General features: G+C 45.0%; 1 protein-coding gene across 7 annotated transcripts in view; it reads left to right on the top strand.

The window, feature by feature from the left end:
• SVIL (supervillin) overlaps positions 1 to 5,166 on the top strand; it is a 101,873-nt gene extending 96,707 nt beyond the window's left edge. For all 7 annotated transcript variants that reach the window (XM_071428712.1, XM_071428713.1, XM_071428714.1 and 4 more), the window contains 6 exons: positions 428 to 561; positions 1,239 to 1,394; positions 1,800 to 1,943; positions 2,662 to 2,783; positions 3,601 to 3,756; positions 3,883 to 5,166. In XM_071428712.1, coding sequence (XP_071284813.1) covers positions 428 to 561; positions 1,239 to 1,394; positions 1,800 to 1,943; positions 2,662 to 2,783; positions 3,601 to 3,756; positions 3,883 to 3,969 — 799 coding nt within the window. In that variant the 3' untranslated portion in view covers positions 3,970 to 5,166. The remainder of the gene's footprint in view (positions 1 to 427; positions 562 to 1,238; positions 1,395 to 1,799; positions 1,944 to 2,661; positions 2,784 to 3,600; positions 3,757 to 3,882) is intronic.
• Positions 5,167 to 15,236: the final 10,070 nt, after the last annotated feature.

The raw sequence follows: 15,236 nt of genomic DNA, 5'->3' as shown, positions 1-15,236 counted from the left end.
ATTACAGTTAAAACAAAGTCGTTTTCCATTTGGAGTGAGATGCTAAACAACTGAAAAGCAAATCAAAACACATTCAATAGGAGGATTAGAATCCAGCCTTGTGAGTAAGGATGGGGAAATTAACTTGGGAAAGCATGCAAGGAGGACAGCAGCCATTACAAAAGCAGGCAGTGACAATCCCTACTGAGAAGTCCTGTGAGCATCTCCTTCACTCTGGGAATGGGATCCAAATGCTACAAGAATAGCTGTTGAAACTCCCTGTCTGGTTTTTGGATAATTTTTTCAAAGTGCTTGTGTTGGCCTGAAGTGTGCAACAAGCCTGTAAGGTACTTTTGGGGTCCACTAATGCAAGTGGCCAGCAGGTTTGTGTGTTAGCTGTGTTTGGGGCAGGAGCAATATAAGTCCACTCTCTCTTTGTGTTTTATAGGTGTCCACTGGAGGCAGGGCTGCACAGCAGCAGCAAGGTGACGATTCATGAATGTGATGAAGGGTCAGAGCCCTTGGGATTCTGGGACGCCTTGGGGAGGAGAGATCGGAAGGCCTATGACTGCATGTTGCAAGGTAGAGCTGCCTTCCTGGATTTGGCACTCATATTTTACTCTACTAGTCTGCAGTGTTGTCAGATATAATGTAATGTTTTTGAAGAATTTTTTAGTAGTTGAGTTCTTCAGAGAAATGCTTCCAAAAATCTTACTGAGTTAAGTAATACTGTTCTAGAAGGAAAGTACTGGAAAAACCAAATGTTTCATTTTGTTCTCCCCCCATTTTGTTCTCCCCCACTTCTGCTGCCCCTCTGTATTCAGGCAGCACAGAGCAATAGTTAACACTGTTACAAATATATTTTGCTTCTCTTCTGAAGGGATTTAAGAGGCAGTTCTCCTCACATTCCTGTCCAGCCTTTGCTTTGAAACTGCCAACAAAGGTAGCAGGGGAATTGATTTGCCAAGTGGAAAATTTGTCAGCTAACTCTGCAATGGGCTTGCTTCACTTAAGCTGCAGAACAGCGGGTTATGAAATGGCTGATAGTAACTAACCAGGATCAGATTCAGACTGATGGCAGCCAGCCCCTCAGCTCGACTTCTTTACAGCTGTTGCTAGTCCCTCAAGACATCTGGTTGTCTTTCCTGATTATTCAAAACCCAGGAAATTTACAGTCATTTTTAAAGTGAATTGTTAGTTTTTATAATTAAGTCTTAACATTTTTTGTTGTGACTCTTCTTAATTTTTGTTCTTTAAAGATCCTGGAAAGTTTAATTTCACACCCCGCCTGTTCAGCCTCAGTAGTTCATCAGGAGAATTCTCAGCCACTGAGTATGTTTACCCTTCAAGAGACCCTGCTGTCATCAATTCCATGCCATTCTTGCAAGAGGATCTTTACACTGCCCCACAGCCAGGTATGTGCTTTAAAATACTTAGGTAACAAGAAAACAGATGACTGTATCCTGCATTGGGCAGTGTCTTAGTGATTGTAAGCACTTCTAACTTGATATATCACAGGAAAATGTGTGCATGTGATGCTTATACAGTACTAAGCAGCAACAGTAATTTTTCCATTATGAAGATGCTGAAAAATAATCAAGTGTATGTATGTATGCCAGAAGCTTGCTGTAAAAATACATTATTTATATCAGAAAATCAAAGTCCAGCTGAAGTTTAGCTGGATAATTAAAAAAAGGAATTGGTAAGATGTGAAATGATCCTGTTGTGATGCTGGCAAGCACATAAGACTGGGGTTGTTCAGGGGATTACAAAAACTAGTAAGTGGCTAATGATGGATTTGCTATTTTCTGACTGTGTAGCACTCTTCCTTGTTGACAATCACCATGAAGTGTACCTGTGGCAAGGCTGGTGGCCTGTGGAGAACAAAATCACTGGATCAGCTCGAATCAGGTGGGCTACAGACAGGAAATGCGCCATGGAGACGGTGCTGCGGTACTGCAAAGGTAACAGACTGCTGTGCCTGCTCTGTGTGTCACACCTGTCCATGCCTTCTGTGCTGAGCTGAAAGGTGCTCCCCCAATGTTATCAATAAACACTAGTTCTTTGAAGATACATTCCCCACTCTTTCTTAGCAAACCACTTGTCTAGGAACAGCATTGTTCCCAAATTGCCAAGATACTCTATTGACTCTGCTCTCAGTGGAAAGGCTTTATTTATTGTGTTACACCTCAGAATCACAAGTTAACAGTTTAAACATTCTCACTTAAGCCTCCAAGCTTAAGCTTAGTTGGTTCTTGGCAGGACACTTCTGCTGAGCATACCAGAAGGTTACATTTACCTGAAGGTTACATTTACATTTACCTGAATTTGGCTTATTTCAGAGCATCACACTCTGCTTACTCTATTCTAAGTCTGCTTTTGTAAGATAAAAAAGGCATTTGGTTAGAAGTAGCTGTTGGGATTTTCAGCATATATGTTTTAATCTTTGCAGTCAGATACAGTAAAAGACAGGTGAAAAATACTGAAAAACATGTTAAAAGGTCCCATATTAATTAAAAAGAAATTCTGGAAAATTTATTCTTTCTGCCTTAAGCTGCTTCAGCTTTTCAGGAAAAATTATATACCCTTAGGAGGTAAATCTGAATAGTGTGTGAGATTGCAAAATACTGTACCTCTTGTAATTTCTCCCTCCTTTTTTTTTTGTATTTTGACTGTCTTTAGGAAAAAATGTGAAGAAGCCCCCCAAATCCTATTTAATTCATGCTGGCCTAGAGCCTCTGACATTCACTAACATGTTCCCAAGTTGGGAGCACAGGGAAGATATCGCAGAGATCACAGAAATGGTAAATATTTTCATTGCATAATCTGTTTCCTATTGCTAGTAATTGTGCCTTGTGTTGTCAGTAACATTGGTTGCTTCCACCCACAAGCCCCAAGATCCAGAAGAGAAACTTAGAAAGCACAGTTCAGGAGTCTGCATAGGAAAAGAAAAAACCAACACCACAGCTAAATTCTGACTGGGAATGTGTATATCAGAGGCATTGCTTTTTTATTTTTCATGTAACTTCTCATATTCGTTTTTTTTTGTTAAAAACCGAAGGAAAGTGTTACCTGAATCATCTCTTAGAAAGAGATGTGCTGGAGTTTGAGCTTAACAGAATAGCTGCTTCAGTCATGCAGCAATGTGCAGTTCTGGTCTGTTCCCCAGATTTGAAGTGCACAGGAACAAAACACTTTTCAAAGGATCAGCTGTCTCCAAAGGCTTTGTTACTAACTTCCTCACCTGGGATTCAGAGTCACAGCCAAATTACATGTGGCTGCTTTAAATCTTTCAGTCAAAGGGCATCTCAACACAAATGACATTTTCTGTTTTGTAAGTTTTCTACAGACATCCTTAGTAGAAAATGCTGGCTTCATGACTAAAAACAGATTTCAGCCTTAAACTGAGATTCTGGGAGAACAGGATTTCCTTCTGCTAAGTGCAGACCTGTTTTTAGCTGTGAAATTTTTGTAGGGCAGCTCTGTTGGCCTGTGTGCACACCTGTACATACAGCTTTGTGCTCAGGCAGGGCAGGTTATCCCATGCTATCTGCAGATGGCCATGGGCACAGCTGATGCTTTCAGCATTGTGATCCTGGTTTTTTTGTTTTCTCCTTTCAGGACGCTGAGGTTTCTAATCAGATAATACTCGTAGAGGACGTGCTGGCCAAGCTGTGTAAAACAGTGTATCCATTAGCAGATCTCTTAGCTAGGCCTCTGCCTGAGGGAGTTGATCCACTGAAGCTTGAAATTTACCTTTCAGATAAGGACTTTGAGGTAAGGAGAGGATAGGTGCACTGTTACTCTGTGCATCTATGCCTAACCATGCAAGAAGGTAATTTGCTGGTTGTGCTACTCATCAGTTGTTTTTGCTAATAGTACATCCTTTCGTTTTAAATGCAGGTTGCATTAGAGATGACAAGAGAGGAGTACAATGCACTGCCATCTTGGAAGCAAGTTAACCTGAAGAAGGCAAAAGGACTTTTCTGAGCTGGGTTTATGGAAGTGAGCACTAAAGGGATGTCCACTCTCACTTTCTATGTCCTTTAGAAGAATTGTACCCTACATTTACAGAACAAATAAAAATAATCTGAAGTTATTAGTGACTACCTATCTGGAGGTGTGTAATATTATAATAAAAGGCCAAGAGAACTCTTTGAAAATGGAATTCAATTTTGACTCTTAAAGGTAATGTTTTTAAGCTCCGTTCTCCTATGCACTTAAACAGTAGTTTCTTGAGCTACTGCTGCAGGTGTCCTTTGGCTATATCCAATACTTGCCATTTTTGTTTTTAAAGAAGTTCTCTTTGTAAAGTGTTATTTTGTTAGTTTGTGGATTACAAAGAATTTATATTTATATAAACACATAGAACAAGTATGTATTTAACAATGCAATATGTATTCACTTTCAAGACTTCCATGTCAAAACTCCAGAAAAGTAGCTGGATGGCAGTTGCTTGTACTGAATTAGCTATACCACCAATATGTATCTCCTTTGCATTCTGAAAAGTTTCTCTTTGCAATAGTTAATGAATTGTTCTCAGTGCTGCTTCAGGTGCTAAACTGAACAAAGCATTTGTATTTATAGCATGGATTTCTTGAGAAACTATGCGAATCAACCTTTATACTTTATTATCCAAAAATGTATAGTGCCTTGTTTTTTGTGTACAGTTTATATACAAAAAAAAAAGATTGGTCTGCATTTTGAAGATGGCTTAGAATGGTCTCCTATGTTACTTTTATAATAGTAGAAATAAAAACATCTCAATTTCTAATCCTTGTTGTAAACATTAAACATGTCTTTTGTGATATAAGAACCGAAAGTAAAAGCTTCTGAATAAACTCTTAGCGATGCTCTGACTTGTCATTAATTTGTACTGTAATCTGTACTAGCATTGGAACCTCCCATAACATAGTATTTTCTCAAAATATTTTAACCTTTGATGTCTGTGGGTATTGTACAGAGTTATAATTTGAGAAGCAGATAATGTAGAAAATAATCAATGTATGAGATAAAGTTGGGCAAAACTTTAATGCTGAATGTTGGAACCTGTCAGTCACACAATTCTGTATTCTTTGGGTTTTCCTGTTTTATATATGAAACCAAAATTATTATGCTGGTTTTCAAAATTTGAAAAAATCTTTTCAACCTTTGTGCAATTGGGAGTAAAATTTGAATTGAAAATGAGCGTTGTGTCTATTCTTTACTCAGTTAATTAGGACATTGAATAGAATCTTTGAGTAAATATTTGCTTATGGTTTGAAATGTTTTTCAGGAATTGGCATTTCAATAATAAGCTGTGTGGTTCTCCTCTGTATCCTAGTGGGGTTCACATTTTCATTACTGTCTGCATAGCTTTCCTTCTGCCCTGCAACCATTTAGAGCTGCTCGTGGTGATATCTCAGGTTTTAGCTTTTCTTGGGGTGGTGCCTGTTGCTGCTCTTGTCATTCTCCTAGGCCAAGAGACTTGAAGTGGGATTTCTGAATGTGTGAGGTGTGGATTTCTGCAAGATCTGCAATAAGAATTGCTTCACTGTTAAAGTGAATCTTGTTTTGACAGATGGACTGGTGAGTTGTAACCAAGCCTTTAAGTAAACGAATTAAAAATGTAGAAATATGCAAGTACTATTCACCTGATGTGAGATATTACAGGTGAATTTTCAGCAGTGGAGTATTTCCGTTCATGTATGGGTTTCTGTCAAGAACTGAAATGAAATAACCCAAGAAAATGTTAGGAGCAGTATTCAGAGCCAGAATGCTTCTTACATACATGCCAGCAAAAAGCTGTTTAGATGCCAGTTCCTCAGAGGTCCTCAGCTGCATGTGATACACTGTTAGTTTGAAAATGCAGGGCTTTACAGCGACAAATTTATTTTTCAAGCACTGAGAGGTTTCTAAAGTCACTGCTGTATTCATCTAAGCATTTCTGCACCCATATATTTTCCTCTTTCACCCTCCCTGGTGATAAAATCAAGCAGGAATTAGGTTTTGATTATTCATGTTCAGTCTGTACCATGAGGGTAGCAGGTTCCTCTGTTTTGATTTTTCTCTCCAACTGAGAGCTGATTTGCATAGCATGATTGACCTTGTTTTTCCCTCTGGCAGGGTAGTATCATTTGCTTTTGTTTCTTGAAAACATTGTCAGTCCTTCAAGTGCTGCTGAAGGGCAACATTCACCCACCTCTAAAGCCTTTAGAATCTCAGCTGAAAGACAAGAAGAACCAGCAAGGAGGCTGCAGGTACTGAAACAATTTGCTGTTGTCAGATCTCAGAGTTCCTGTAAATTTTACACTATTTCGTATCTAATGGCCCAGTTCCATGAACCAGGACACAGAACCAAACTTTCTACCTGGGTGCTTTGCTCATAACATTGCTTAGGAAAAATTCAAGGTTTTGCAGAAAATACTTAATTATCCATTATATACTTGTTACTTATCAAAATGCTTTTCTGAAATGTGAAACTGACAACAGAAAGCAAATCACTGTAAGGCCTTAGACAGGTGTGTAGATTATGCTTTAAGTTTCTGCTACCTTCCCTCTCCACTATAAGGGATGCCATTTATGGTTGGAAATTACAAAGGGCCACTAAAATATTCTTGAAGTGGTTTTAGAGCCCTGCATGGGAAATAGAGCTGAAACATGTCCTGTATGGCTAGGGGGACAGGGTTAGTTTGGTTGCTTGCCTGAGTTACCTGGTGTTCTCTGCTTGTTTCTAATAGACACCCAAGAACTCCATGTTTAGGCAAAGTTTCTGGTGTAGGAAGTCTGCACATGAAAAAGGTAATACATTGAACATGGTATTCTGTGTTTTCTGTCAATCCCATAGCTTTCAGGCATTGAGTCATGATTTTATTTCCTATGGTTTTAAACTGTCCCATCCTGGCTCTTAAAAGTATTGTTCTCTGATTACACAGTTATTCCTGCTCACATAAGGATTTGTTAGCAGTGAAATGGGCTGGAAAGGTGAATACGTTAGTATGTCAAAACAGCAAATAAAACATTATGTCTGAAAAATCTGCTACCTGTATGTGGCAGCCAGAAGAGGAGAGAAAATGGGAGGTAGGTAAAAGAAGAAAAAACCAAAACTAATCTTCAGTCATTTGGGAGAACTTTCTTCTGCCTACCACTGTCCCACCAGTTTCCCAAACAGGTACTTAGCTCAGGAGGAGCTGTGGACCCATGTGCAGAACTGGTGAAAACTGATTCTGAGCTTCTCTGAAAGCCTGTGGTGCTTTTGTGGAAAGGGGCAGTGGCAGGTTGCTGCTGTGAGTCCCACTGTTTGCACAGCCCTGCCGGGACAGAGGTTTGGGCTGGTGGGACAGGCTCCTCTCAGCATCCACCCTGCTTGGCTGCACTGTGGGGAAGAACAGTTTGACCAGTCTCTGCTTCTAACTCCCAGTCAATGTTTCCCTTTTGGATCAAGTAGTAGATGAGGAGAAATAGCTCAATAATATTCTCCAAAGTGCCTGCCTTCTACTGAGGCTCCAGTTCCCTCCCAGTATGATGCTGGTTGCCAACAGCTGATGCTGCAGGGAATTCCCTTTTGGGCACAGGGTAAGGAAGGACTGTGCTCAGCCAGGCAGTGCTGGCTCTGAGGACATTTTCCTTCTCACAGGGCAGCAGCATGGGACTGACCACACAAGCCTGAGATGCTGCCCCAGGTAGATGAACACTTTTAGCTTTCTTCCTGAGATTGGACTAGTGAATTGATGGGGATGAAGGGATTTGGGGTGCAGTGCTTGGAATGCCAGGTTTGTTTTCTCTCCTCTGCTCTCATATGTATATACCCTGTAAGATTAATGCTGATTTGTGTTGTTTTCATGCAAGTTGATTGGTGGACTAAGAGGAGAACCTGGAAGAACAGCTAATCTGAGAGTAACAGCTAATTGTAACTCCTGCTCCTATCAAAGTGAGGTAGTAGCTAAAACTGCCCAAAGAACAGCCTAGAGAGTCAGTGCAGTTTCTTCATTCATACTGGCTCTGTGGGGAAGTTTTTTTGAAACTTGTGACTGTGGCATGGTGCTGTCACAGTGTTAGTTTTCCTCTATCTTAATTCAATGATACTGGTCCTATAATAATAATAAAATATTTAATAATATTTCTTCTTTCACATTAAGCTCTGTGTATGTTGTACTGGCCTCTTGCTAGCAATATTTTTCTGGGCACTGATTTCTGATCTTGGAGGTGAACAAGCACAAAATCTGTCCATGGGCAAAGGCACACCCCAAATAACAGAGTGGTAAGTACAACCAATCCCAGCAGAAAAGGGATGCAGCCACTTGTTTTGTGACTCACAGGTCATGTTAAACTCTGTTTAGCAGCCCCAAGCCCTGCTCTGTATTAAGAATGTTTCATGTGGGATTTTCCAGTTTGTGAGACTCAGGGGTAGATGTGGGAAATGCACAGCTATATGGCAGGGTTTCACCAGCCATTCGCCTGGCAGCCCTTTCCCATGGGTAGGACAGTCCTCTTCCACGTGGCTCTGTGCTCTGGGGTCACTGAGAGCAGTGTGGGCTGGCAGCCAGTCATGTGGGGACTATTCCAAGAGCTGGAAAGTCACTGACAAAGCAAACCCAACCAGCCCACAATGCTGCATGCTCTAGAGCTGAAGCTAAGTAAATCATCATCTCTGTTTGTGTTCTGCCTAAAGTGCAGCATATTTCAGAGGAATGGTGGAAAAGAGGGAGTACCATACACTCCACACACCACCATGTTTTCTGCAGCTGGTACTTTGCCTTTGGGTGCTCCCTGTCCTTTATTCCTTGGAGAATTGGTGCAGTGTGCCCAAGTGCCCAGGCAGCAGGCACAGGAGATCAGCAGCAGGGACTGCATCTTCACATTTTCATGTCAAATCTTGTGATCTTCACAAGGATGTACAACCCAAGGGGCAAAGATGTCCCCATCCTGTTTCTACAGGCCACTATCATAACATGTTCACATGCAGTCCTGTGTCACTGACAGTTCCCTCTTGGCAACAGAGTGCCACTTTTATAAAGCTTTGTAAATCACTCCTGCTCAGTGTAGCCTCTTGACTAGCACAGAATATATTTTCACAGCAAGGACCAGACTCTGGGCAAATTTCTTACACTCTGTTGCTAAAATATACGATATTTATGTAAAAGAAGCATTAATTTTCTGCTTTCTCATTGCAGTAAGGAACTGGAGTATGTGAATAAAACTCTCCTTTATGTATTCAAACAGAAGACAGAGTCAGTTGTAGAGATTCATGGTAAAAGGTAGTGATTGTGCACCTGAGGTCCTTGGCTCTGCTCCATCTGCTGCACTCACAGTCCAGGCCCTGTGCTGGCAAACCCTTGCAGTTGTGCATTTCTACACTTCTGGCTCTACCAAGCCAGCCAAGCTGGATGAGGCCTTGAGGGGCTGCCTGCACCACAGCTGCAAATGTTACCTAAACCACCCCAAAGTTCTGCTCTCTCCTCTGCAGGTACCTGCCCACAGAATTGCCAAGTTACTGAACCAGAGAAAAATCTTAGAGTGTATGCATGCACTGCTGAAAGAGCAAGGGAAGTCAGGAGGAAGCAATCTGTAGTGACCCCATTTGCTATTTTACTAACTGATACCTGCTCACCTTCAATTTTACACTCCCCTATCTCCCTCTGCAGCCTGTGTGTTCCAGGCTGTGCTAACCAGCACATTCATTTTACAGTGGCAAGTGCTGAGCCACTTGTTTTTCATAGCAGAACACTGATGTTTAATTCCTTTAATTTAGAAATGTGCTCTATAAACTGTTAACTGTTTGCACATGTGGCCATTAATTGTCTTTAAGCAGCCAGTAAACATATAACCTCAATACAATCACTACCCTTGGTCATGGCAACTGCCTGTGAAGAGAGGCACCTGCTTCCTACTCCCAAAATCAGATGCTGTATATAATAATGTTGTTGAAATGGTAACACTTTATTATTAGTGCCTCTGTTTGCTGACTCTATACTTCATAAAGTGGTCATGACCTATAGACAGAAAAGTAATTGACTTGGCTTGGTTTATCTACAGGGCCCAGGCAATATTTTATCATTCCACTTTGAAAGCTGGTTTTGAACTCAAGTCATTTATGTAAGTCATTTTCAAGTAAAATCTCTGCTAGTTCTCTTGCTTTTTCCAACTCTGACTGTTACCCTCATTTCACTGAAGTTTTACAATTTAAATATGTGGGTGTTTTTTTAAACAATTCTAACTTTCATGTTTGAGGAATATGATTGCTGGTACGTTGCTGTATAGTTGTAGGGGGTGTATCTCCCCCTACACCCCATCCCACCACCACCACCCCAGTTCTTTCCAAGTGGTTTATTAATGATCTCGGAAATATGATTCTCTATTTCAGAAAAGATTTCAAAATTTGCCTGCAAACCAGAAGCAGAACCATACTGCACCACACCAGTGCAATAAATACTAAGGAAGGTTGAACATTTCACAACAGGAAAACTACCAGAAAGAGTTTGAAGTTTTGACTTCATCCAGAAGCCACTGGTTTACTACTAAAATTTCCAGCAAAACAGACTTAACTTTTGCAATGCTTTTTGTTTTCAACAGAGCTATGCATTCTGCCAAGACACGGTTGCTGGATGAGCAAAGACTTCCAAGACAGTCTCTGCAGCAACAGATGCAGGACTGAAGGCTGGAAGTGACATGAAGTGTAGAAGATCCAACTAAAATTACACAGGGCAGCAACATGAATGAACTTTGAAAATCCTGAGTCTGAGCAATAGAGGGACAACCTGGACCCCTTCAAGAATGACCTGTGAAGATGAGATCCTCTGGAACCACTGCCAGTCCTGGTACCAGTTTGGACAGATGTCACTGTAGATCTACAGTTTGTCTTTAAAATATATGCAAAGACTTCATAAGGTGAGGTTTATAAACAGCCCATACTGGTTGGACAAACAAGATACCACCTGTCCCAACACACCTCACTTGTCAGTGTTCATTCACCATAGGAGCAAGTGCTAGAAGAATATGTGGTTTTGTATTTAGAGGACCTTACCACATCTACCTCATTTCTGATGACACAGAAGAGGCAATGGTCTGTGAAAGCCTGGTAGCAGCAGATTTGTTTCCATGTTCTGTCTCTAGAATGAGATAGTCCTCATCAAACACCACCAAGTGTGGAAGTGGAGCTTCTGGAAGCACATGTGCATGTGGCCTTCCCACTCCATCATGGAGGGATCTCTTACAGGTTTGTTCTTTCTGAAGCCTTCATCTTTTTCATTCTTCTTCAAGAAGAGTTAGAAAACCTTTAAAGCACCATTTTCCAAAGAAGGGACTGAGCCATGTGTGGGAAAGCAGCCAGAGTCCAGGAAAAGCTGCTAAGAGGATGTATGCTAATGAGGAAACTGTCTTGGTAGATGGGATAATGATTGAGCCTTCTTAGAAGGGAAGAGACAAGGAAAAACCATCGGAAAAGTGCCAGAACAGAGTGATTAAAAGTCGTTTCATTTTATATTACGAAGTGGCTAAAGGCTGCCAGCCTTGTTTGAATTTAATGGGAGCTTGCCCTTGACCCGTGTTCATGCTGCATCATCACATGAGTCACAGCCGTGGCATCCTGCGAGAGCAGGTGCCTGGCTGGGCGGAGGAGCGGCTGCTGCACGGCCCCGAGCGCGCACACGGTGCCTCCAGTGCCGCACAGGTAACGCGGGAGGCAGGCAGGGCGCTGTGCTCTGCCCCGCTCCCACCTCTGCCCGTCGGGGCTGCCGGGTGCCTGATGCCGTGAGAGCATCATCCCCGGCGGGGCTCACCCCTCTCCGGCCAAGCCTCAGCTGGACGCAGGTTGTTGTGTTGCCGCGGGGCACTGCACCGGCTGCCCCCCATCTGGCCAAGGGTTTCCAAGCGCCGGTGCAAGGCTGGGACGGGAGCGGGCAGCCGCCCGCCCCTCGGGCGGACGGAGCGCCTCTCGCCGCAGCGAGGGGTCCGTGTTGCACGGCTCAGCGCCGATCGCTCGGGCTGGGCGCTACCGGCTGCCCTTTCCCCTCATGCCGCCCTGTAGGCCCTGGAAGCAACTTCTGCGCCGGCGTTAAGCCCCGCGGGCCGCCCCGCCGGCCGCGGCTCTCCCCTTCTCCCGCTTTCCTCCTTCCCTCCCGGGCGCCGCCGCCATGTAGCCCCGCGGGCAGCAGGGGGCGCCGCGCCGCCACCCGCGGGCCCGGGCTGCCCTCGCTGTGCGCGGCGGGGCCCGGCGGGCCCGGCAGCGCCGGCCATCGCCACACGGCCCCGGCAGAGCTTGGTGTGACCAGTCCCGGCCATCGCCACACGGCTCCGGCCGAGCTTGGTGTGACCAGCCCCGGTCATCGCCACACGGCCCCGGCCGAGCTTGGTGTGACCAGTCCCGGCCATCGCCACACGGCTCCGGCAGAGCTTGGTGTGACCAGCCCCGGTCATCGCCACACGGCCCCGGCAGAGCTTGGTGTGACCAGCCCCGGCCATCGCCACACGGCTCCGGCAGAGCTTGGTGTGACAGCCCCGGTCACAGCTCTGCCCTGCGGAGGGGCTCGCGGGAGCGGCGCAAACAGGGGCTGCCGGCTGCCCCTGCCTTCCCAAAGGGTCCTTCTCCCGCACCAGGTCACGGCTTCGTGCCCTGGGCTCCGTGCCTGGCTCGCCCCCAGGCCGGCGGGGTGGCAGAGCAGTGCCACAGCCCGGCTTTGGCCGCCGTGTGACCCTGGCACTGCACTGCGAAATGGCTGCACGAGCCCCTCACCAAAAGCCTTTAGCTGCCGCATTTGTCCCTCTGACATTCCCCCGGGGTGTCAGACCTACCCGGACCAAACCTTCTCCCTGTGCAGGCGTATCCCAGCCTGGGGACGAGAGCTGTGGTTGGCATGAACCACGTTGCTCCATCCAGAAGTACATGAAAAGGCAAAACTGTATTTTGGCCATGAGAACTGTAGTGGCCCTTTGGGGACCACGGCACAGGGCACAAAGGAGAGGGAAGAGGCCTGAATCCTGGCTGTCACCAGCACTTCAGCAGGGGCAGTTTTAGGGACAAGCATTTTTCCTGACAGCTGATTATCTGGTAGCTGGTCTAAGCAAGCCATTGCTGAGGTCCCGTTTCATGTGGCAGCTCCAGGAATGACTTCCTGGCACACCCAGGGTTTTGTGGCATTCCTTGCTCTGGCGTAATTGTGAAAAACATAGCTGCTCTTTCCTTCTCCCTGAGGACCCAGGCTGTGGCTGTGCACTGAGGCACATCCCAAGTCCCAGGTGCTAGGGAAATTTTGATTGCTATGTGTCCATAAGGAAGATCCACATCACTCCTCCTCCAGCTCCACCAACCACAAACACACACACTCCTAGTGGTTCTTCCCTACTCCAGCAAAATAGCTGGCACAGACTAGAGAAGCAGCAGCTTGCAGCTGGCACAGATCAGCCATGACTCGCTGGCCTCAGTGTCTTCACTTTGAACTTGCTCCCTTATTGTCGCCTCTTCCTTCCCCCCTTTTCTCACAGAGCTGCACAAAGAGAGCTGGCAGGACTGCCCACCAACCCCAGCAGTCACCACTCACCTTGCCAAGCAGAGCCCCCCCATGCCCCCTTCCTGCCACCCCCCAGCTGCTTCACGCCCTTCCCCATTGTATTCACTTGCCTTTGAAATTGGCAGGAGACATCAGCTGTGCTCAGATGATGAAAAGAGAGGCAAAAGCACCTGCTCATGTCTGGGGCTTGGGTTTAGAGCTGTGCTTGTGCTGAATACATACACCCCTTATTTGGGTGCCTGGATGCAGAAGAGTTGGAGGGGGGGCTTTTCTTCAGCTGCTGAAATATTCAGCCAGATCACAGTGCAGCAGTTTGCAGAGGGACCACCTCTCCCATCCTCACACCACCACTGTCACAAAAAAACCCTATTATTTTTACTCACTTTATGTGCTGAATGCTCAAGTGTTTTTTACCTTACAATGGGAACACTGTTAGGATGGGCTAAACAGACTAACCAAGAGCAGACTTCTTGCCCCACTGCACAGTGACAGCATGTGGTAGTTACCTGCATACATCATGTCTCTTGAAAGCATTTTGGGACCACAAAATTTCAACCTGTAAGACACGTTTGGATACCTAGGAGGAGTCAGGCAGTCTCTAATATCAAGTGAGAAGAAAAGGACATTTTGCCAAGGCATGGGAACTAATGGAGTAAGGGTGAACTACTTGTGACAGATGATTGTTGACAATTTCCTTGCTCATTTCCAAAGCATAGATCCAAATGAATGACCAAAACAAGCTTGAACTTTCCTCTCCTTCACTTTTATGACTTTTTCTTGGGGAGGGAGGTGAGTCCAGCACATTTAGCCTGAAGCAAGGTAGTGGTTATGAGCCCTGCACACCCCAAGCCAGGCAGCAGCCAAGGGCTGCCCACGTGCAGAGAGTTGGTAACAACACAAGGTGCAGTGTGGTGTCACACGGGCTTAGCAGTGGGTCTGATGGCAGTACTGACACATTTGCCTGGCATTGCACCTGAGCTAATAAGCCTTGGGTTTGTTAGCTTGGGCACAGCACTGCACTGACATCAGGGGACCTGCACTGGTTCCCAGCCCACCAGCTGGGATGCCTCTGGGCTATTTTTCCTCATTCTGGTGCTGGGTAAGCACAGACAATTTAAGGGCCAAGAAAGTTACATCATTCAAAGTCCCCCTTCCTTACTTTTTGCAATACTTACTAAGGCTGAAGACCCAGCTGTTCTTCAGCTTTTGCTTCTGCCTCCATCTCAAGAGGAGATGGACAGGAATGAGCAAGCTAAGGGAGGGCATGGGAGCAGCTATAAATGGCTTTGTCACTGTGCCCACTGCAGTGCTCTGCCTGCCCACTCTTCCTTTTATCCATTTTCAGCCATCAGACTTGCAGGGCATCTTGCACCTGGATCCATCTCATGGCTCCACACAGCAGCTAAGGGAAGGTCTGGGAAATCAATCACCTCTGCTCAGATCACACATGAAATGTCAGCAGAACTAACTCTGTTTGTTTCAGAGTTACTGAAGTAACTCTGCTGGAGTCACCTCATCCAAAAGGCAGCAGGCATATTGTCAGGTGAATTGTATCCAAAAGGTTTTCCCCTTACACCACTAAATAAAAGAGCCCATGGCTCCACTTCAGAGTGAGGAGAGAGGAATGTCATCATTGGAATCCACAGATGTTTAAGTTTTCTCAATAACCCAGGGCTCTGCACTGGATGTCTAGCCTAAGCCCTTGCCATTGCAGCAGGACTCCTCAGATTCCTGCCTAGAGCTGTGTAGGATGTCTTCCTGCCCTCCCTGAGG

This window comes from Agelaius tricolor, unplaced genomic scaffold, assembly GCF_023055355.1.
Source record: "Agelaius tricolor isolate 1412-34295 unplaced genomic scaffold, bAgeTri1.0.p SCAF_6, whole genome shotgun sequence".
Classification (NCBI taxonomy): domain Eukaryota; kingdom Metazoa; phylum Chordata; class Aves; order Passeriformes; family Icteridae; genus Agelaius; species Agelaius tricolor.
Note: the sequence above shows the minus strand (reverse complement) of the source record. Positions and strands in the feature narration are given on the sequence as shown.